This window comes from Cyprinus carpio, chromosome B6 (genome assembly GCF_018340385.1).
Source record: "Cyprinus carpio isolate SPL01 chromosome B6, ASM1834038v1, whole genome shotgun sequence".
Taxonomy (NCBI): Eukaryota; Metazoa; Chordata; class Actinopteri; order Cypriniformes; family Cyprinidae; genus Cyprinus; species Cyprinus carpio.
Genome location: NC_056602.1, coordinates 26,410,969 through 26,432,514, shown reverse-complemented (window position 1 = coordinate 26,432,514; position 21,546 = coordinate 26,410,969). Strand labels below are relative to the sequence as shown.

Genomic DNA, 21,546 nt, shown 5'->3' with positions numbered 1-21,546 from the left:
TTTAAACACATTTTTCTATTTGAATCCATTCCACAGATCCACAGATTCTGCCCGGGGTTCATTTAAGTTAACAGCTTGCAGGAACATTTCATGGGTCACTGCTTTCAGGTTAATCAATGGCTACCCACGCATCATCACCCCATTCTCTGGATCTCTTTCCATCTCTCGGTTTGTATTCCTGTGTTTTTTTTTAATTTCTTTCCATTTAACTGTTTGGATAAACCGGACACGGGCAAACTTGAAGGCCGCTTGATCCGTCGCCCCGTGTTCCCTGCAGATCTCGGTAAAAGGCAGCACACGGGTTATGATTATCCTTCAGCTTTAGGTGGCTTTGTGACTGTACACATAGGGATGATATCCGCACAATTTCTTTGTGGCATTCAAGAGCCCAAATATAACGGCATGCCATGCGCAGGCTTGAGTCAACTGTCATTGCGAACCGAGAGAGCTGAGCAACAATGACTGTAAACAACTTTGAAAAAATGCAAGACCCCCTTGTCACACCAGTGTGTCCTGCGCCTCAACACGAGGAGTAGTGACACTTTTGGTGGGGCGTTCCATTATAATGAGGACTATTCTTGTAGGGTAGTTTAATTTTTGTTTTTTTCTGTCCTCCCTTACTGTCGCCGGAAGGGTTTGACAAGCCCTGTCACCAGTAAAGGTAAAGCTTTGCCTCGAGAAAGGCCATCTGTATTTAGAACAAGTTTGACGATCGCACCGTGACACACAGTTGAATCTGTCACCTGTTCGGAGTTCATTTACATTTGGAAGATTCCCAATTCATTTTACATTTGTAATTCATTGCACTCTCCGTGCAGAAGAGAGGGGAGCATTTTAAGATGAATTCATACAAAATGAAGACTAGATCTAAGGGCCACATTTCACATTTTTACTGATGTAATGTGACAAAGAAAAGTCCATGTATTTGTTTATTTATTTAGGCCTATTTATTTTGTCAAATTGGTATTAAGGAAGACATGGTGCGTAAGGTAGCTATATTGTTAAATAAATCTTGGATGAAAACTATTAAAATATTTTTGTTAATTGAAATAAAATATATTAAATTAAATTAAATTAAACTGAAATTAAGTGGATGAAATTTAAGTTGATGTACTTATAGAAAATAAATAAAACTAAAACTGAACTGAAACTATTAAAAGGAAAGAAAAACTAATAAAAGAAAAAAGCACACAACTAAATCACTAAAAATTTAATTAAAAAATAAAATCTAATTCAAAATATTAATAAAACACTGATTCCATGCAAAGTTGAATGTGGGATGTTTAGACTTCCGACAATAGGGGTGCATCTCAAGTAGACAAATTTAAGAAAGGCATTTTTGTATTCTTGCAAAGACCATGTGAAGCTGAGATGATGTTAGTTAAATAAAGCTCAGATTTGATGGCAGATAGTTTGTTTTAAACTTATCCAAGCCCAAACTGAAAATATCGACTGTAGATTAAATCTGATTCTAGATTCTGATTCTAGGTTTAAACAGGCAGGCCTAGACACATTGTGCCTTATTTAGACAGGGAAACATTCGTCATAGTTGCATCACCGAGACTTCATATTAATGCAAGGACACCCTATGTGTGTGAGTGTCTGTCTTTGCAGCTAGATGCAGAGACAGCCCAGGAGGAAACCATCATTTTCTGTCACCCTGATGTCCAGGGTATCCGATGTACGTCTCTGGAGAGACCTATTGTGTCTGCCTTCTGATTACTTGTCACCAAAATAATCACTGGAAGATATGCTTTGAGTTTTAAGTTTATCTATGTTTCGACCAACCAGAATCTTATTTACTTATGTATTGACATAATTAGTGACCTCTGTTAGAGTAGAATTGCTGGTGTCTTGAACATGTACACAGAGCGGCCCACAAACTCCATCGAGAGTGTTGAAGCTGGCTTCTGCTGATGAAACTGCAAACTATCTTCTTCAGTACATTTTTTCTCTAATTGATTGCATCTCTGACTCCTGGTCTTTGTTCATCATACCTGGTTTTTGGGTTTAACTGTAAATTCCCCTACAGTATCACAAACCAAAAAAAGATTATTATGTGAGAATGAAGCACAGAGTGATTGATAAAAGACACGAAACTAGCACATTAATAGAGAAAATAAGTGGCAACAGTTGACCAATCAGAATCAACTATTCCAGAACGTTGTGTGATAAAACAACATAACTTTAATGGCGTAAGAGCTTTCAGTCTAACTCTCTCTGAACTCTCTCTTACACAGTAGTCTGCATAAAGCAATTGTTTTTGACCAATTTGTCATATTGTTATCAACTGAGATGCTTTCAGGGTCTATTAAAAAGATTTACTTTTGGCTTTATTGCTGAAGTTATTCCACCTTCCCACCACCAGAGGTCCTTCTCCAGAAAGCTGACTGGTTTCCAGGCCACCTTTGATCACATGTGTGTATTTATTTTTGTCTGTCATTTGTTTGTAGTTATGATCAAACATTGTGAGTTGTGCCAGCTTTGTTGCAATTTTCAGAATTCTGCTGGTAAGTTGGATCTTTGTCTGCTGCTCTTGGTTGATTGTGATGCTTTGGATTGTTTTCAGGATTTGCATATTTGATTTGATATTTTTTCATCTTGGCATGTGATTGTGGACCATTCTGATACAGCTCTCTGGAATGTTTGATTCTGATTGGGAGTTTGCTGCATTGAGAGGTTATAGTTTTATATGAATTTGTATATTTGAATGTTGTAAATTACATACTTATCATGGTTGGATTGCAGATTATTAACAGGTATAATAAATTGAGTCATATTGTAATGTAGTGTTTTTAAAATTATTATTATTACTTTATTTGTATTTATTTATTTTGTTTATATATATGACATTACATCTTTAGGAGTACCTTACTTGCCTTGTGCATTTCATGTCAGTAACTAAATATTGTGGGTAATGAATCAGGTGCCTACAGTAAAAAAGTAATTTTATTGCACTATATTGCACAACCCAAAAGAACGGGATATCTGAAACAAATATCCAGTATTCTTAGTATCAGTTTTATTCTAAAAATATTGAAGAGCAATATCTTTTGTTTTTAGCCCTTAAATTAGTTGGGATTGGGAAATACTATTCTAACTTATGAGAGCAATAAGAAAAGGAATGAAACTGTCTGTGTTATTGATCTTGCATTTTACAAGGACACTATGAAATATACATTAGGCCATCCTCTCATAATTTGGGAGAAAGGGTGAATCATATTGGACTAGCAGTTCCACTGGAGTGAATTTGTACTCAGGAGAGCAGCTCAAAAAAAAAAAAAAAAAAACAAAAAAAACCCTAAACAACTTTTTTTGTGAACACAGACATTTTAGTGAAATCTATATGCAAAGTTTTATGCATGAATCCCCAGGACTGATATTGTCTTTCGCTCATATACGCCTCTAGCCAGGACTGTTTGCAAATGCACTGCATCTTATGATGGAAAGAAGCTTCATTTCGGTTAAAATGGAATGTGTGTTTCATTCCGTTGAAAGAGATAGAGATTTTTATCCTGTCCTGAGGAGGAGGAAGTTCTGTTCTCGTTTGTCAATATATTTAGTTTTACTTGACTGAGCAATTCCCGAGATGTCAGGACTATACCGCAGAGCCTGTGCAAAAATAAGTTTCTTCAAGTTCACTGACGAGGTCTAGGTGTCAGAGAGAAAAACAGGTAAATAATGAAAGCTTAACCATGGGTGCACATCATGCATAAATATTAAGGGTGTGTTCAACTGCAAAATAGATTAGAAATAGATTCAATTAATCAGTCATGATTAATCTTGCTAGAATTTAAGTATACGAAAATTAACTGAATGTTAATGTTAATAAAATAACCATAAAATTTATTATATGCATTTTCACAACAAACATATATATATATTATATATATATGATATATATATAGACACACACACATATATATATATTTATATGCAAAAAAACATTGAAAATAAAAATAATTTCCATTAAAATTTCTTTATGTTAGTTTATTATTATTTATTATGTGAGTTTTTTGGATAGCAGTCTGAAAGACACAAAATCCCACAATAACCCTTTTTAACACTTTTGGCTCATTTATGTTTAATTGCTTGTGTTTTTTCCCTAATTTTTAAGTCACTTTGAACAAAAGCATGTGCAAAATGAATAAATAATGTGAACATTTTTCATTATTCAACATTACTAAGTGCCAACATTTGTCAACAATACTGATGCCGTTGATTTTATGATGGATGAGCCATTTTTTTCACTTATGAAAATGTGAACCACTGATTTCATCGCTACCAACGAACAAGCTAGAAGTGAAATATGAAACAAGGCATAAGAAATCTGAACTGTTATAATGCTAAACTACATACAGCTTTAGCAGAGACAGAATCATGCAGAGATAGGCCATAAAGCATTAGCATATGGTGCTTGGAAGCAGCAGTGAGTGACGGCCCGCTCCTGCCTCCTGGCCACAGACTGCCATCTCCTCCCTGCTGCTCCTGAGGCTTTTGTGCTCGGCTGTGATCCGGGGATCCGAGATAATGTTCTGTTTGCTCGTTCTGGCTTTAACATGCCCAGTTGTCTCTGTACCGCCAGGGGGTAGCAAGCGGGATGAATAGAGAGCAAGCCCATGTTAAGGTTCTTCCCTAGGGGGCTGGCACTGGCAGAAATCATGTGGCGCGACAGCCTCACTGCTATGAACACTAGAAGGGTGATATATAGCTAGTTTGTTCTCGCTTTAACTATTTCAAATGTTGTACTGTGTCTATTTGTATACATTTGAGCTGCTAAAGTGAGATGAATTAAATAAATGTAATTTATGTTAAGGCTATTCAAATTGACTTGAGGGTCTGTGTACAATAAAATAAAATACATTTTAACTTTCAATTTTAAATATTTGATAAAAAAAAATCAAATAAATTAAATAAATTAAAAAATAATAAATTAATAAATAAATACATTATATTGCATTTTTTTATTTACTTGTTATATTTAAATTTAAATAAATATAAAAAATACATATTATTTAAATGTGAATAAAAATACATATTTATAAATAAATATTTGTGATTTAAATAAATTAAAATAACTAAACATTTTAAATAAAACTTCATCTAATATTACAGTAGTAAACTGACCAAAAATGTTTGTTTCAGAAATTAAAAATTTTCCATTACACATGGCATATTAATCATATTAATTCCGTTTAACTTTCAGGATGTGGGTCATTCATACAAGGATGATCATATTTGGGGGTCTTTGGCATCTAAAAGATTAAAAACCTCTGTTTTTTTTTTTTTTTTTTTTAGTGCTTTCTTTACATTTAATCTTACATTTTAAATTTTATCTTATTTGACTTTTAAAATGGCTGTTCTGTGTGTTTCCTAAGAACTTGTCATAATAAGAAGACCAACACAGGTGTTTGTGTTCAGAACAGTGCTGTGGGCTTGTTTATTGCCGTAAGACTTTTGCTTATCAGTTAATGATGGAGGAAAGCCTTTTTAAATGCAAATTTAAAAGTCATTTGCGGATTTAGGCTGGGCATGCATGGTGCAATTCAAGTTGTACAAGTTCACAACTGTGGATTTCTTCCCATCGTATGGTTGCTGCTCGCATCGCTTATATGATGTATCCCAGTAAAACTGCTTCTTCTTCAGATTTTATTGTTTAAATAGTAATCTAACAAACTGCTACATTAACTATTCGCCAATTTTTAAATTTGATAAAGGTTGCAAAGACAAAGTTGTCGTTGAATAATTACGTTTTACATTTATGACAGATGCTTTCATCCAAAGCTACTTGCATTGCATTCAAAGCAGGCATTGTATCAAGTGCATGCATTCCCCGGGAGTCGAACCCATCCCCGTGTTGCAAGCGTCACGCTCTACTTTTCAAGCTGCAGGAATGGACAGTATAGAATAGAGTGCTTCAGGATGATACTTTTTTTACTAAAACCCAGAAAAGAGCTGGTATTTCAGTTTCTGGTTTCATCGTCCTGAACTGTTCTTTTTTTTTTTTTTTTTTTTTTGATTGGGTTTTTGGTTTAATGTCTGAAATGACGTCTGTGGTGAACAGTTCAAGCTTAATATATTTTGACATAAAATACATCACTAATGTCCCCTTTTTATTTATTTATTTTTTATTTTTTGTAAGCTTTTACTTGTCTTGAAAAAGGCGGTTTCTAACAAGTGTTTAAATGGGACTAAAGAGGTTGTGGACATAGGTAAACGTCATCATGTTGACATCTAAAATCTCACTAGTTATATATTTTAATAAAGACTTAAAGATTTGTCCGAAGCTTGGTAATGGCAGAGTTTAAGTCATGCAATTGTTCATCACAGAGCTTATTTTCAGCGTTAATCCAAAAGCCAATGGAAAAATCCTATTGGGTTTTTGTGGAGGGAACCAGGATGAGGCCACACAAATATTATTATTCCTGTAGCACTTCAAAATGTGCACAATAAGAGAAAGAACAAGTAAACGGACCTTTATGATTTCATGTTGACTTGAATGCATTAAAATCAAGGGCACTTAATTTCAAAAGGAAACATGTGGCAAACTTAATTCTACAGATTACTCCCAATTAATTGTTTAAGACTATCGACTGCCCTAATCTTTATCTAAAGCTACCTAGTCAGCGCCAGTGTTTTGTCATTTATCATAATCTGTCCTTTATGATGCCTTGACCTGCCTGGATGCTGACGAACTGTGAAGTCGTCTAAGCCGCGACAGCACAGCTCAGATGGGATAATCGGTTAATCCATTATCTGCTTAGCCACGGAGGTGACTGGCCATGTGTGTGTCATTGGCTCTTATTTAATGATGAAGAGACTTTTCACAGGGAGCGAGGACTAAGAGGCGGATTTTCAAGGCTAGGTTTCTGTCGGCTCCAAAAGCCCTGCAGTGTCTTTTCTGCTGGACTATACTTGTCTGACCCCTCGAAATGATGAAATACCGAATCAGGGTTGCCATTTATGCGCCCTATTATTGACAATGGTAAAGATCACAGAAGAAGTAAATCTTATAAATCTTCGTTGTGATTGCTTCCGTAGCAAAATGTTTTCTCAGTTACAAAATGCTGCATCTTGGTATTCACCTTTCATCTCCAAATCCATCTCTCTCAAGTTTCATTCTGAAAACACCCTGAGCCAAACCGTTCTTAGAACCGTTCTTTTTTTTTTTTCCATCAGAAGAGATTTTATATTTTTTTTCGTCTTTCTTTCAGTCACAGTTTAACATATCTCTTCCAAAGGCAAATGGTTGCACAGAAGTCACAGCAAGAGGTGTTTTTCTCAGTCAGGAGATTAGTATTAGCAAAGTACTTTTAAGACAACAAGTCAAGTCATTTCATTTCGGCGGCCATCTTTGAAAAGCCTCGTGGGCATGCAAGTGCAACTCCTATCTCCCTGAATGGGGAAACATCAAATTCTCCAAAACTGTTCACTAAGCTTACGATTAAATTTCACACTTGAAATCACCAAAGAAATCTGAAAACAAATGTGTCGTAAATGTTGTTACTTTTGTTCAAATGGTGTTATAAAAAGCTTATTTTTTTTTTTTGATATAGCATTAAAATGAGCTTTTTTTTGAGGCTGGTCTAGGAATTTTGAATGTTTCTATAGCAACCGGGACTTCTAACGGCAGCTGCAGTGACGTGATGAATTTACAGATTAGCGATTGGCTCTTTCATTCAGAAGGCGGGGCTTCCTGTGATTGAGCGGCCATATTGAGCGTTGCATTTTTCCCTTTCAAAACTATACGAGTGACATGACTCATGACATGAAGGTTATTTTGTCATTCATAATCAGAGTCTGATAGCCTCTCCCCCTTCTCTAAAGCTGTGACAGTTGAGTGCATGAAGTGTCCAACATTCCACACTTAGTTTTTTGGTTAAGTGCATCATCTGGGTATTTAAAGAGCACTTTTTCTTTTTGGAATTTTCAGTGTGAACGCACTACTCACACTAATCATACAAAAAAAACATCATAGAATAGTACATAAGTAGGCGATTTGGGATGCATAGTCTTTGGTATTAGCATTAGATTAGCAAAGCTCCTTGTGTGTATCATCTAAATGTAGCGTTGGACTGTCTTGTGTGCGAAGCGAATACGTTGAGACACCTATATATACAATTATATGTTAATACAACACATAGGTAATATAATATTTTAAATATATTTTATTTGGACATTGGGCTTTCATGAAAGCCTGGCTTTCAAATAAATTATTTGCCATAACAAATTATATATTAATTACATTTTAATTATATAATTATTAATTTGTTGAACAAATTTATATTTAAGAATATCTAATATATATTGTTTCATGTATATGTACATGTGTGTTGAAATTCAGCATATACAAATTAATAATTTTTATTAATAAATATTTCTATTTATGTTTTTTGTTCTTACTTTCTTTTTTTATTTATTTAAATTTTTTGATTTCTATTCATCAAAAAAATCCTGGCAAATATGTATCATGATTACCACACAAATATTACTGAAGATTTGAGAAATGGCTGTTGAAAATACATTAAAAAATATATTCCATTGAAAAACGGTTATTTTAAATTGTAATACTATTTCAGAATATGACTGTTTTTGTACAGTACTTTTGAATAAATAAATGAATCCTTGGTGAGCAAAAGAGACTTCTTTCAAAAACATTACAAAATCTTACTGACCACAAACCTTTGAACAGTACAGTATGTGTTCTGAAAAATCTAATATTTATATGATCAGTGTATGTCACAAATATATTTGTTTAATTTATTAATAATCTTTTATTATTTATTATGGTAATCAAACTACATCCTTTAAATATGTTACTTCAGATATAAAAGTGAATTTGTTTTCTACTGGCACAATAATGTAAAATAATAAGAAATTGTTGTTTGTCTCAGTTTTATAAGAGCTCTGTTTGTGTGTGTGGTTTACCGCTGTGCTATGATGATTTAATAACAGCCCTGAGATGATTTCACTAGCACAGATCAATGTTGAGCGGCCGAAGAAAGAAAATTATTACTCTGCACTCCCAATACCTTTTACTAGAGGAGCCTCTCATAGCATCCCATTGCACCACTTTTATAAAACTGATGTGGAGGGGTGGAAAATCATATAAAAATGCTATTTATTTTTCATCTCCTCTTATATTACACTTGTGCACTTCTCTCTCCTTGTCTCCCTAAAGGTTTCGAGGTATTGCTCAGGATGAAATGCAGTGTCTTCTGTGTGCGTTGGCTATGGAGCACCATGCAGATCTTTAAGAGAGATGAATGAAAAACATATGTGTTTTAACATGCCATTATACATTCAGAACCTGTATGGGTTGTGTAGTGGTACAATACAGACAAAACCTTCCATTTCTTAAATCTATGATATTATAATATAAATGCGTATAGTTCGGTTAAGTTTTATAAGTACACTAGCATATAGATGAGCATAGCAGGCATTGACTAAAAGCCACAAAACTTCCATTATTTTTTAACAAAGATTAATAACTTCTGTAGCAAAAGTAGCTATTGCTTATTGTGAATGTTAATGCATTAACTAAGGTTAACTAATGAGGTCCCATTGTAAAGTGACACCTATGGGTCTTTATAGTTCTTTTGCACCTTAATCTGTGTAAAACTTTTAACTTTATATATTTTTCTGTATTGATTTATTGTATTTAATAAAAAAGTTATTTAACCTGTTATACTGTTTTATGACCACTTTTTAAAAAAAACTAAATTTTTATGAAATGTTTTTTAAGTTTAAATTTTTTGAAGAATTTTTTATTATTAGAAACAGGAATATTTGATACCGGCATATCCCTATTCTCGATCATTTTAAAACATTAAGGCATGAGTTAACTATATAATGCAGTCAAGGAAAAATTTGACTTCCGTGATGGAAGAAAAACATCTTTTTGTGACATGGACAATGTGAGATTTAACACTCCATTCAGAATGCAAATTAACTCTCAGGTCCTTTGTATGAGGTTTGACGTCTAAAGCCTGATTGCCAAGATTATTTAATTGTTTGTCCTATTCTCCATGAGTGCAAGTGAATAGAGGCTATTATATTTGTATGAATTTCCAGAAAATGGTATTCATGCGGGTTATAATAGTTGACAGGCAATCATTTTGACATTGTTCAGAGAATTGGCATCATCTGGCAAATATTTACCTGAAATTACACAAGTTCACAAATTATGTTTGTGAATTTGAGAGCATATACACAGAGACTCAGGATAGCAAACATCCCATCCACTGTTATAAGCTTTCACTGCACAGAGGAATATTTTTAAATGTGCTGGAACGCATGAATTATTCATATAGTTAAAATCTTAATTCCCAACGACAGTGACTGCTGAAATCCAGACTGGCCTACAAAGAAGTTATGTGGTGTTGCCTTTAAACATGATAAGTAACATCTTAACTTGATATGACAGATTAAAAAAAAAAAAAATGATTTTCCCACCTACTATATACAATATATATATTGTTCTAAATGTTTTTTTTTTTTTTTAATTAATTAATTTTATTTTATTGTTTTATGTAATTGTGGTCATTTGTATTCAAGAATTGTCTTAAAGGTACAGAGTGTAGATATTATTTTTCTTCTTCTTATTATTGTTTCTCATGTTCCAGCGTCCCAAGCAGCCTGACACGACAGCAACATGGTTTGATATTTAGGTGCTCCTAGTTTTTTTTTTTGGTCCATGCAATGAAATCTGTGGGGTCCAATGTCATTTGGACACCTTTGTATTCATCAGAAGAAAGTCATACAGTTTAAAACCATAATTGTGAGTAAAAATGACAGAATTACAATTTTTAGGTGAACTCTCCCTTTAATATTTTTTTTATTTTTTCCTTTCCATTACCTTAATAGATCTCCTTTTATTTAATTTATCCATTTTCGTTGTAAAATTGAAATCTAATCTTGGCCTTTTGGGATGTGCTCATCAAATCATCCGTAATTTGCCATATTCAGCCACTGCGTGATTGAATCAAAAATATATTATCTACCATGTGCACTTACGAAGAATATTGTGCATCTAAGTTCCCAGTGTGTTTTCAGACTCCTTTAAGCCCGGTCCTTGTCTGGGCCCTTTGGTGCTTTTCCAAATGATAGCCTCTTAATGTGCTCAGCACATAAGATTATGACTATTGATCTCACAATCATTAAATTATGTCCAAGGTAGTGCATCAAAATTGATCCATGCAGTTCTTTAGATGAGTAATGGGCTTCCATCTTCGCTCAAGTTTCACTCTACACTTCCCTTCTCCACCACATTTCCCCTAAACACTTTGAACTAACAGTGAGGTCTTCAGGTCATCGTCTGCATCCTTGAGATGCGGTCTTGACATCAGACGAGTTCAGCGGAAAGTCGCTTCATTTCCACAAGAGGTCTTTGTCCTGGGAGCTCTCGCTTCTTGCAAACAGCAGGGGGTCCCAAGTCTCTCGAGCACACAATGCGTTGGTATTAAAAGGCCAGAGAGGCGCTTCTCCAGCACTGAGGTGAAGCTGATATTACACACATTAGTCGTCTCATTAAACGGCTCCGCGGGGAGAGACGTTGTTTGAGCTGTTTTAATTGAAAGAGAAGTCATGGGAAGGAGCAATGGGTCCATGTGTAGATCCCAAGGCTAGGCAAACAAGATGAGGTATCCAAAGTTTCACGGCTGTGTAATCGATTAAAGTCTGTGGTCGTTGTTACAGAACTTCATTACACTAAAGTTGGTTTGATTAAACTTCATTTCACAATTACGACTGTTTGTGAAGGTGTTTGTTTAGCTCAGGGGTCTCTAACCCTGCACCTGGAGAGCTACTGTCCCGCAGATTTCAGCTCCAACCTCAATCAAACACACCTGAACCAGCTAATCAAGGTGTTCTGGGCTACTTGATAATTACAGACAGGTGTGTTGGAGCAAGGTTGGAACTGAAGTCTGCAGGATGCTAGCTCTCCAGGAGCAGGGTTGGAGATCCCTGGTTTAGTTTGAAAACAGAGGAGTTAGTTAATTGAACTGGACGCTGGAGCTCAGCCATGACTGGGGTTTAAGTTCTTTCCGCTATGTCAAACTGTTTACAAACCCTTATAATCTTTGTATTCTCACTGACTCAAGAATATTACTTAAACAAGAGGCTCTGGGAATAGTTGACCTAAAAGTGTTTCTGTCATCATTTACTCACCCTCGTGTCGTTCTGAAAACGTATGACTTTCTTGTTTTCTGGAACACAAGAGAGTATGTCCCTTTCCATAAAATTAAAGCATAGTATGTTCAGTGGAAGAATGAAAGTCCTACAGATTCTGAATGGCATCAGAGTCAGTAAACAATGACAGAATTTAAATTAGTGGAAAAACGAATCAATCAAGATTTAAATGAAACTAGAAAGGTGTAAAAAAAAAAAAAAAAAAAAGGGCAGTTTTAATGTGTTCCATAAAAAATGAAATCTGTAATTTTTAATCAAACACTGAGATGTGAAAGTACCCATTGAAGATGGACTGTAACATTGTGAAAAAATATTGTAAGTTAGTTAAACTTTAGTTTTAGTTAATTGAATTGGGAGTTGCAGCTTGGATGTGATTTTGTCTTAAGTTCTTATGAACTCTTGAAATCTTATAAGCTCACTCACTCAAGAAAATGAGTGGCCCTTGGTCCCCAATGGATAGATGACCCCAAAAATGAAAATTCTGTCATTGTTTCCTCACCCTCATGTCTTTCCAAACCTCTATGACTTTTTTTTTTTAATTCACAAAAGTCCTTCCAGTTTGGAATGACATGAGGGTGTGTAAACAATGGCAGAGTTTTACTTCTGGCTGAACTATCCATTGAACCTGTATGAAAAATGAATACAATGTCAGTGGTCTTGTAATTATGATAAGAGGCGATTGAAGATCCCAATGAGCGATGTGTTAGTTGCACACTTGTAATATCCCAATAAACCGACCTCCAGTCTGACACTGGTCTCCAATAACTTCCTGGGTGCACAAATATCTGATCTGACTGACCACAATTTCCTGTTGTGCTGTCTAGTGTATTTAATGAAGGAGCGAAAGTGTTAGGACGTGGCATGCAGGAAGAATTAAAATGAAGTTCTGGAGGAGTTTTGAAGGTTGTGGGGCCTATTTTCAGTGAGAGTGAAAATGAATATTACCCGAGGAGCTTCAATAAACAACAGACTTTATATTATAAAAATATGAAAGCAAGATGTGGCCATAAAAGCTTTTCAGTATGGCCAATGAACTGTCAAGGATGCATTTTAATAGGGGCATAATCTTGTGTTTCTATAGGTAGAAATGCATGGAGACAGTGTTTACTCTATGTGCATTCTGGACTAAGTAGAGTTTCTTCAGCTATAGGCACTCTCTGCCCTGTGGACTAGTTTAATTTAAACATATAAATCATATATACTGGTAAAACTCTTTGTTGTGATGGAAATTAGGGTACTGAGGTATGGATGTAATTTATTTTTAAAAAAATGTAAATGCATAATTTTCAAGCAATGAATATGTTGAAATGGTTTCTGGTTATTTATTTTAGTCTTCGATTATAGTCGAAGAGTGAAATAATCATAGAATATTTTTCAAAAAATAAACATTGGTCTATCAACAAAATGTAATATTAATTGTTTTTTTGTTTAATGGATTTAATTATGTTAAGCAATAAGCAGTAACATTTTATTGTAAATATTTAATAGCATAATATGTTTTGGACAATCTAAACAATCTAAAAAGCATTAGGGAAGTTTGAATGTGTCTTTTATATAACAAGGATGAAAATGTTATTTTAATCATAAAAGTGGCCATAGCTGAAGAAACTGTGTAAAATACTGTAACTTGGCTATAAAAATAATTCACTGGAAGAAACATTGTATGGTATTATCTATAACTTTATGATTTGCATTTGGAGGTTGTTAAAGATTCCAGACATGCAGTTTAATCAATAAGTTGAGAAGTAATATTTATACATAATGCATGAATTTAGCACCACACAAAAATCTTTCTTGCCCTCTAGTTTGCCAGAGACATATTGAATCCTTAATAGCCAGTCCATCTCTCTGGTGATTAGAAAACTCTTTTTCTGAACTCATAAAAACACAGTAGCTAATTCCCTACTTTACCATTTTCACTGTTTTCCAATCCTGCCCAAAGAAATATCATTAGCTCACACTTTCTTTTTTTAAGCAACACCTCTTAAATTGTCCAACTCGACCCAGCAGGCTTTGAGCCGGCCAATTAAATCTATTGACTAACCGAGAGATGTTCCCTGCATGTAGGAGAAAAGAAGAGTGGATGGCACATTGCATGCATCTGATGGTGGACAGTTGCACTTATAAGAGTTCTTTATGACCTTTCCGATGATTGGGATGAACGTGGTAAATGGTTGAAACCTTCAGGCACAGAGTACATATTACACACACATTCAAGCTGTAGAAAGGCCTCCTGGTGGCTGTAACTATTGGCAGGTGTGTGGGGGGGACCCTTCCCACCTCTCGCAGCAACAGAATGATTTGCACCTACAGCATGGCGCTTTTCAATCCACAGCCCCCTGCTGTGTTTATTAACTCTGCTGCCTGACACTAGTTCTGCTTTTGCCTTTAAATATCTGTTGAGTGGGGGCACCAAAGTTTGAGGCCACTGAGGCCATGCTTATATATTGTAGTCCTATAATTTAAGATTTTTTTTTTTTTTTTTTATGTATCAAGTGAGAGTTTCAGCATGAAAATATTAAGTAAGGTTGATTTGAAAAATTAATATGAATTTCTCTATTTTTTGGTATTTAGTTTGCCACCTCTTTGCTTTTATGACAGCAACATTTGAGCTCCAAATTAAACTAGTTCAGAGCCCAGTCATTTTTTTCATCTTTATTTTTGTTTGATGCAGAGTTTGTATTTGATTTTCTTTAGTTAGTTAGGATCATTAAATATGTGTTATTAATTTTTCATTTTTTTTTTAAATGTATAATGCAATTTGCATAATTTAAATGCACCCTACAATTTTTTATTTTATTTTCAGTGATCTGTTTCACTCTGATATACATCACGATATGGAAGAAACAATCACTATTTTTTTTTTTTTTGGCACTATTAATACCAAATAAACCTGCTTTGTTGAAAGCTGTTCTGTTTTAATTAAAAAAAAAAAAAAATACCTTTGCCTTTATGCAACTGAAGCCAATAGGATGGGATGAGCATGGGAGACTGATAGTGGAGTGAAGGCCCATGGACTAGAGTGAGTTGGTATGAAGGATGAAAGGGCACCTTTCTGTGTTAATGAGGCATTGATTTCCACATCACTAAATAATGAATTCATAAATTAGGTCTAACCATAAAACACTGTAACTGAAATCTGCCCACTCAGGGTGTTTCTATCTTATAAATGAACCATGGAGTTGACTGTATGCATTCTTTAACTAGATCTTGCATTCTCTTGCTCACACATCTATCTATCTATCTATCTATCTATCTATCTATCTATCTATCTATCTATCTATCATCTATCTATCTATCTATCTATCTATCTATCTATCTATCTATCTATCTATCTATCTATCTATCTATCTATCTATCTAAACATAGTAACATGCATTTTTTCAGAAAAAAGAAACGTGGTTACAAACTATTATAGTACCATTAATGGCATTCTTGTACACTTTTGGCCATCTTAGACATGGTTACAGCATACAAGACTATATTTTAAGCAGTCTGTCTGTTTTGTGATAATTAAAACGTATGTTTGCGAAATTATAAATGTTCTTGTACTATATTTGAAATACTTGGTTTGATATTTTATTTAACACCACAGCATTCATACATTTTTCAGTGTGTCTTAAGTGTCCAAATACTTTTTGGGGCCTCTGTATGTAACACCGTGGAAAACAATGAAACTGGAGTGGTCTGGAACCTCTCTCACTCATTGCTCAGGGGTGTTGAATTACTTTTAGGCAGCGCGCAAGTGCGCACCGTGTCGCGCAGTGCACTAGAAGAGCGTCTCCAGCGCACGCTGTAGTGCGTAAACCATCACTTCAGCAGTATTTCTGGCAGGCAGGTCTAGGGACCTGGGGGATATTGGAACCCTCTCCTCGTTCATTCGCACCCACTCTCCTCCCCACACACCCTGTCGTAGCAGCACAGAAAGCCAACAATCAGACAGCTGTCGACTGACGGCTCGAGTCGCGCGCGCTACACACCGATGCCGGGAAACCGTCAGCTCTCTCGCGCGCGGACGGACAGCGAGTATGTGAAGTAGTGACCGCGAGAATGGACCAAAGGAACTACTTCGCCGTTCTGCTGCTTGTTTTTCATCTTCAACTCACATTTGGGGAGTTCTTTCCAGGCAAGTTTGCATTCTGCTCTGTATCTTTTTGGCCACTTTGCGGAGGTTGGCGAGCTTTGGATGCCGTAAACCAAGACGGGATGAAACTTTAATAATTGTATCTTCCTTTTTAATGACGGGAGATGTAACTTCATGTTATAACGTTAATGTGGGATGAATACGAATTCTAAAAGATCTGGTCTTGCTTTATTTATCGTGTATGACTTTGTATAGTCAAATCATAGCCTACCTTTTAATAACGGATCTGTATCGTTATTTAGCTCAGTTCTTTCATGTGGAGACAAGTCTATCTTATTTTGACCTGAAAGATGACTGTTGTCCTCTTTAAAAGTAGCCTATTGTATTGTATTACATTACATTACGTTTATTATATTTAAAATTACTACGTGTTAAGGCTGTTATATGATCAAGCTGTATATTTATAAATTATATCTCAGACTGGATAAAAAAAAAAAAGTTTAGCGTACTCAGTCAATAATACATAGCCTACATAGTGCGCTCATAATTAAAACAGCTGTTGGTACTTTGTGACTGCAATAATTAATTTGATATTATTGCGACTGTCAGCGATCGGTTTGGGGAACTTTTGAGCACGGCGATTAGATCTTAAAATAGTCTCGTATCTTGTGAGGAAACCGGTCACCGTGTCCGTGCCGCTGTGAAATGTCTGCAGTTCATCGCTCCGCCGGAGGGTGGCGCTCTGGGCACATCCAAACCCTCAACCACAGCCTCACCGCTTGAATCGTGGGTCGCTGAGAAACTGTGCGGAGAACAGGAAAGATTTATCAGTTTCTTTTGTTAAGGATATGATAAATATATATATTTTTTTGAAAGGCATATTTTATTTGTCGTAAATAACCCGAGGCGTTCAAATACAACACAGAAAAGCTGAATTATAACAATAATGATAGATTTATAGCTAATTGATAAAGAGGATTTCTGAAAAGAACCAAGCAAGTTTTCACGTGTTTGGAAGAACTTATATCCTGTGAGACAAAAAAGAGAACTGCCCATTTTTATTTTACCTGAAAGATTAGAAAAGTCAATTATTTTTCAAATAGCTGTTTTAATGTTTAAACAATACCAAGAAATTCTCGAAGAAAAAGTCTTGTACATTCAAACTTAATTGATGCCTTAAATTTAAATAAAGTGATACGTTTCTTACACTTGTTCACTTTGAATTTAATTAGGCTACTGATGTAGAATATTGAGCTGAATCTCTGAGAACTATAACAGTTAGGAACAATGGCAGAAATGTAATAAATTAGATGGATGGAAACAAAGGTGTTGATATAACAATGGGGATTTTTCCATGTTATTTGTAATAAATGATTAAAAAACAGAACAAAAAATATTTTAATCAATAGTTTATTAAACATATATCTTTAATTATGCTCTTTTTTTTATAAGGTTTATTAAGTTTATTAATTACCACCCATGCATTGTTTAATAAATGTGTTGTTTGTGCATTTCAGCTTTTGGCTTGAGGTGTATGTGTTAAAGGACTAACACTCAGACAATAAAGTTAATCAACAGACAACCACAATGGACACATATTAAAATAGAATTAGCTAATTTACTCGTGGGCCTTGACTAATAAAACCAGGATAATTTCACAGGACTTGCAGAAATATCTGTAGGCTTTGTTTGTTTGACACGTCTCATGTGCTGCTGACCTGTTGAGCAAATACAATGTGCTTCTGTTATGTCTTAACATTATATTCAAGTACCATGGCATTACCTTAGTATTTAAATGTACTTTAAAGAATATCATCATATTACTATTGTACTTTTTGCCGCTCTTTTGTTAATGATAACATAAGCTTGTTTGAGAATGGAGCTTTCTTTCTATAATGTAGTCTTTAATTATTTTAGGCTGTTTAACTTCACCATTTAGATGGCAAAACGGATTTACAGAACAAAATAAATAATTCAGTTGTATCAAAAAAAAAAAAAAAAAAACATCTGGAAGATTTCTGGGGCCCTGTGATGAAGAGGGCCCTCTATGCTCCTCACCCATGTAAATTTATCCCCAGGCCCTGTCTGTTTTAGCAGCGGCATAATAATTTATTGCAGGGCCAAGTTAGTTTATCTAACTCAGACACATCAGTTTTTTTTTTTTTATTTGCCTGGCAGAATTTTTAATTTCATTGAGGTTGCGAGGAGACGCCTATTATTAATAAGAATGATTAATTAAAACTAATGAGAGATCATATACCCTGAGGGAGCTGTGGATTTGTCTCCCTCTCTCTCTCTGTCTGTCTCCTGCTCTCTGACAGCTACTCATTTGCAGCTCAGTGAAGTTTCTTATCATCCGCACACTGCCAGACTAATAGCTAATCCAGAAACTGCCAGGGTACTGGATAATCCAGTTCACCCAGTGTGTGTTTCTTAGGGCTTCTAGATTAATTTTCATATCTTTGAGCATAAGGCATTTAGGAATTCATATATACCTCTTTTTGCACAATGTTCCTTCTTTTCTAATATTTTCTGTTCATCTTTCCCTTTACTATGTCTTTCTGAAGGACTGAATGTGTTTTTGTATGTTTACTGTCGTAGTTGATGGATTCACTTGCATTTGACAAGATTTGTCTTAATAGTTGAATTAACTGAAAAATTGGCTTAAGATGCACAATTATGTCTACACCAACACTGTCTGCTTCCTCAGTGTGTTATCTTTTTGAATGTTTGCCAACACTCTGATTTACACACATTAGAAATGGCAGAGATGAGCCTTGAATGCACGGTCCAGTGGGTAAAAGCTCCTTATAATGAACAGAAAGCTCATTCCTTCTCCAACCACTTTGTCTGAGCCCTTGAATGAGACACTTCACCCATGTCTAATGGCTGCCCCGTGCTGTAACCCCATCTCTCTCTGAGTCAAACAAGTAGTAAAAAAAAAAACCCTGAGTAAAAGTGGGAAGGAATGGCGAACGAAACTTAAAAGGAAAGAAAAAGAGTTTAAACTTCATTGAGAGTAACAGAGTGAGTGAATTCTTGCCGAGGCTGCCAGGGCTAAATGAGCAGGCGAGTCTGAAAGCCTCACGCCGTCGCAACTTGTATGGAAACAAAACGAGTTGCCTTACTGAGACGGCTTCCTGTTTTGTTGTGATTGCCGCTCTAGTTCGAGATGGAGAGCCTGTCTGAGGGGGTGGAATAACAATGCGAGAAATCAGGGAGAAATAAAACGCTGAGAGACGCAACTGAGAGATAGACAGAAAAGAGCGAGGAGGGAAAGGGGGAAAAACAACACTTGAAGTGGACGAAAAAATGAGACACCTGAGAGGACCAACAAATGACTTTGCAAGGGCTGTCGGGACATAATGGATTTCACACACACACACACACACACATACAGGAACATGATTATTTCCCGTGTGCCCATTAGAAAGCGCCAGGGCCGTAATTGTTTTCTTTGACCTGCTTGTTATCGTCCTGCTCTTGGGTTGCCGGGTTTCAGCTCTCCACTCTTGCCCTCTGACAAGCTGTCACTCAGCAGCCTGTTTAGTATTCGAGCGAGAGCAGGAGAGAAAGGAAGACTGTCAGAGGTGTTATCTGCATGACTGTGCTGGTCTAATCCTCCCCACTTATTCTATTTGGCTGACTAAATGACAGCTCAATACTGGAGTGTGGGCCAAGTCCACTATAAATGAGACGTCTCCTCCTCGTACTGTACAGAGAGTGAAAACCTGTGGAGCAGCCATGTTTAATATCCGAGGAGTTATTCGGAGCCACACTTAGTCAGTATTTAAAGTGGTAGGTCACCCAGAAGTCTACCCTCTTCATTTATTTGATGTTGCTCAAACAACATTTTCCCCAGTGAAAGACTTTTTTGTGGAAACCAAAGTTGCTTTCTAATACAGTGAAAGTGAATCACGTAATATATACATTATATTACATATGACTATTTTATATATATATATATATATATATATATATATTAATATTTAAAAATAAATATAATTTATATATATATGTGTGTGCGTGTGTGTATTAATAATAATTAATAATAAATAATACTAATATTTATTATGATTAAACTATTTATATTATAATTATTAATATTAAAAATATTATATTAATTAAAAAAAAAATCTCTATATGACAGGTGGTCAAGACCCCCATAATATAATGGCAAGGGAAACACTGTAGTTTATAAAAATGACCCCATTTAAAAGTTTACATGCCCTTGAATCTTAATACTATGTGTCATTTCCTGGATGATTCACGACTGTTTTTATGTTTTGTGATAGTTGTTCATGAGTCCCTTGTTTGTCCTGAGCAGTTCAACTGCCTGCTGTTCTTCAGAAAAATCCTCCTTTTTTTTTTTTTTCAGCATCTTCTCAAATTCATAGTCTTGGGTCAAAATTATAGATTTTTTCTTTTGTGCCAGAAATCATTAGGATATTAAGTAGGGCTGCACAATAAATTGAATGCGATATTTAATGTGCATCTTGTCAGTAAAGCTGGTTCTGTAATCAGTGATAAATCTCCATCACCTGGGTGCTTTCATATGGAGCAGCATTTACTACAAAGAGTGGTTGTTCACTGACAAGCTTTTCAAAACATGCACAAAATATGATTGTGTTTTTGCGATTCATGTGATTTATCGTGCAGCCCTAATATTAAGTAAAGATCATGTTCCATGCAGATATTTTATAAATTTCTAAAAAAATTCTATTTTATAAATACATTTTTGATCAGTAGTATGCATTGCTTAGAACTTCTGTTGGACAACTTTAAAGGTGATTTTCTCAATATTTAGATTTTTTTTTTTGCACCCTCAGATTCCAGATTTTCAAATAGTTGCATCTCGGCCAAATATTATCTTATCCTAACAAACCATACATCAATGGAAAGTTTTATGAAAAACAAATCTCAATTTCAAAAAATCCAGCGTTATGATTTTGTTTTTTGTTAACAAACCATACATCAATGGAAAGTTTTATTATATATATATATAATTATTATTTTTTTTTTTTTTGTTTGCTGGTCACCAAAATCTCTTATTTTTTTTCGACCACCTCTCATATAGAGATTTTTTTTTACATTTATTTTATAAATTCCATATGGATACAATGAAGTTCCAGCCTACCTAATTATTATTTTGTCTTTTTTTTTTTTGCATGCATCTTTTTTGTATAATGTCATTGACTTTTATTTAATTAAGCATGTGACTCTGATCTAGTCTTATGTTGAGAGAGAACATGAAAGCGAGATCTTCTACTCTT

General features: G+C 35.0%; 1 protein-coding gene across 7 annotated transcripts in view; it reads left to right on the top strand.

The window, feature by feature from the left end:
- The first annotated feature begins 2,412 nt into the window (after positions 1–2,412).
- Positions 2,413–21,546, top strand: part of LOC109091611 (receptor-type tyrosine-protein phosphatase T-like) — a 248,226-nt gene continuing 229,092 nt past the window's right edge. For 5 of the 7 annotated variants that reach the window (XR_006155051.1, XR_006155054.1, XR_006155053.1 and 2 more), the window contains exon 1: positions 2,413–2,510. Coding sequence is in view for 1 of the 7 variants with exons in the window: in XM_042726528.1 (XP_042582462.1) it covers positions 16,240–16,315 (76 nt within the window). In the remaining 6 variants the exon portion in view is untranslated. Of the gene's footprint in view, positions 2,511–15,928; positions 16,316–21,546 lie in introns of those variants that run through there. The other 2 variants (XR_006155052.1, XM_042726528.1) reach the window with 1 other exon arrangement.